This window comes from Argentina silus (assembly GCF_951799395.1).
Source record: "Argentina silus genome assembly, chromosome: 22".
NCBI classification, from domain to species: domain Eukaryota; kingdom Metazoa; phylum Chordata; class Actinopteri; order Argentiniformes; family Argentinidae; genus Argentina; species Argentina silus.
The window spans coordinates 6,439,358-6,441,857 of NC_139676.1; the positions used below are offsets into that span (position 1 = coordinate 6,439,358).

The 2,500-nt window shown below is 44.6% G+C and overlaps 1 protein-coding gene across 4 annotated transcripts in view; it reads left to right on the forward strand.

The window, feature by feature from the left end:
• The window catches only part of krt222 (keratin 222), a 25,847-nt gene that overhangs the window by 17,397 nt on the left and 5,950 nt on the right, over positions 1-2,500 (forward strand). For all 4 annotated transcript variants that reach the window (XM_083693894.1, XM_083693893.1, XM_083693895.1 and 1 more), the window contains one exon: positions 230-450. In XM_083693894.1, the coding sequence (XP_083550020.1) occupies positions 230-450 (221 nt within the window). The remainder of the gene's footprint in view (positions 1-229; positions 451-2,500) is intronic.

The window sequence follows — 2,500 nt, forward strand, 5'->3', positions numbered from 1 at the left end:
CCCTGCATCCAATCTCTTCCCCCTCTATTCCCTCCTCTCATCCCTCTCTCCTCTCCTCCTCCCTCCAGGAGAAAGGCTTGGAGAACCCCCCTCCACCACACCCAGCACCAGTACTCCAGCCAGCTGTCTGACCTGTCCCAGTTCTCTTCTCTACCTCTCCTACCTCCCCCCTCTCTCTCCTCATCTCCTCCTCTCTTCTCATCCCTCTCTCCTCTCCTCCCTCCTCCAGGAGAAAGGCTTGGAGAACTCCCTCCACCACACCCAGCACCAGTACTCCAGCCAGCTGTCAGACTTGTCCCAGGTGGTGGAGGGGCTGGAGGGGGAGCTGGAGCAGGTGAGGGGGGGCCTGGCCACTCAGAGGGAGCGCCACGGCCAGCTGCTCAACACCAGGATGAGGCTGGAGAGAGAGATCAACACCTACAGGCGGCTGTTGGAATTGGAGGAGGGCAGGTGAGGGAGTGACTCACGGGCAGATATAGGCTACAGTTCCACACAGCAGGGGAGGCTGGTTGGAGGTAGAAATCGGAGGATGGGCTCATTGTAATGCATGGAATGGAATGAGGAATGGTATCAAACACACATGCTTGAAACCATTCCTCATTCCATTCCATTCCACGCATTAAAATGAACCTGTCCTCCAATTTCTACCTCCACTAGCCTCCTCTGGTGGATATCCTTTATGCCCTGCCTTGTAACATCAAATCATTAAGCATATCAATAAAACCGGGTATTTGAGAATTGTCCATAAGTGTCCATTTACCTGTGCAACGTACAATAGAATCTATCTCGGAGTTCAGGGAATGAGTTTAGCTTTCCATAGGCACCGAATATGCCTTGGTTCCATTATTTCCACACATATGTTTACATGCAACTATCTTTAACAAGTTCACAAACCACACCTGAAACTGAAAAAGTGTTTTGGGATGAGATGAAGAGCAGTAAAACAAGCATGTGACAGGTAGACAGGTAGACAGGTAGACAGGTAGACAGGTAGGTATGTACACGCATTTTAGGTAATTGCTTAAGGGTGGAGTCGCAGCTCCATGGAGGCTCGCAGAGTAATATATCTTTACAAAACGTAACCATGTGGGTCCAACACCTTAGATAATCCTTCTTTATTCCTCATCCAGACAGTGAACATGTTTAAATCAACAAACAAACATGCAAAAATAATAAAACAGAAAAAGAACAGGACGTTTCCAACCAAATCTTGAGGAAACGAAAATCCAGGAGTTTCAGGGATAAAAAGAGATCTATGAACTGATACCTAATAATCCTCCGCTTTGTTTGGTTGTCACAACAACCAACTGGACGTGTTGTAGCGCAGTCGTTTGTTGTGAAGCGGGATGCATTTGTGTCTTAGCTGTCTTTGCGGTGGCAGTTAAGCTTAAGTCTTACCTGCATAGAAAATTTAAACCGAAAAATAATCGCATGTTGAGACAAATAAGCCCTGGCGTTGAAACATATACATAAACTTAAATATTTGGACTTAGGGTTTAGATTAACTGTATTTTTCCCAAGGGAAGTATATTTGTGGTGTCAGGTATTGTACATTCACACAGAACAATCAGTTGTGTTGTATTTAAATGATGCGGTCATGTTAGCTTTAAAGGGAGACTCTGGAAAATGTATTTTTCCCAAGGGAAGTATATTTGTGGTGTCAGGTATTGTACATTCACACAGAACAATCAGTTGTGTTGTATTTAAATGATGCGGTCATGTTAGCTTAAAGGGAGACTCTGGAGACTCTTTATCAGTGTGAAAGAGTAGGCGCCACTACCAGAGATCATTTCAAAAACAGACGATCAAAAAATGAGAGGAGACGATCAACTCTGTCTAACGAGTACCAATACCGTTGTTTACATCCTTTCTTACTCCAAATATCTTTGCTAAACGTTTCTGTGACTTCCTGGCACGACGTCATATCCCAAAGTCTACCTTTAAGATTGTATTTTTCCTTTCTTTTCATAATACATTTATGTACTGTATAGATGTAGACTGTGTATTTCATACTATCCCCTGTACAGATCAGTGGAGGCTGGTGGAGGTAGAGATCGGAGGACGGGCTCATTGTAATGCATGGAATGGAATAAGGAATGCTATCAAACACCTGCCTCCCCAAATACAGACATTATAGAACCTGACAGAGACAGAGACATGACGACCAACTACCAGCTGTTCTATTCTAGAATCCAGACATTCTCGCAGATCTTTATTGTCTTCTCCCTTCAACATCACGGCTGTTTTTATTAGTCAGCTGGTTCCATTCAATTACCATCACAGAGGTATTCAAACACAGACAGTGCATCACAACCGTCACAATCTTAAGCTGCAGCTTGTTCTCCATGTCACACCTTCACCCTCAGGCTCATTGCTCATAGGTCTTTTTCCAGCCTTGAGGACTCTCTATTCAAGACCATATTACTCACAGTCAGACCATGACGCCAGCTTTGAACTGTTCTGTGTCTGCCTGTTCTCGAAACATACGTCAAGCTGTTGC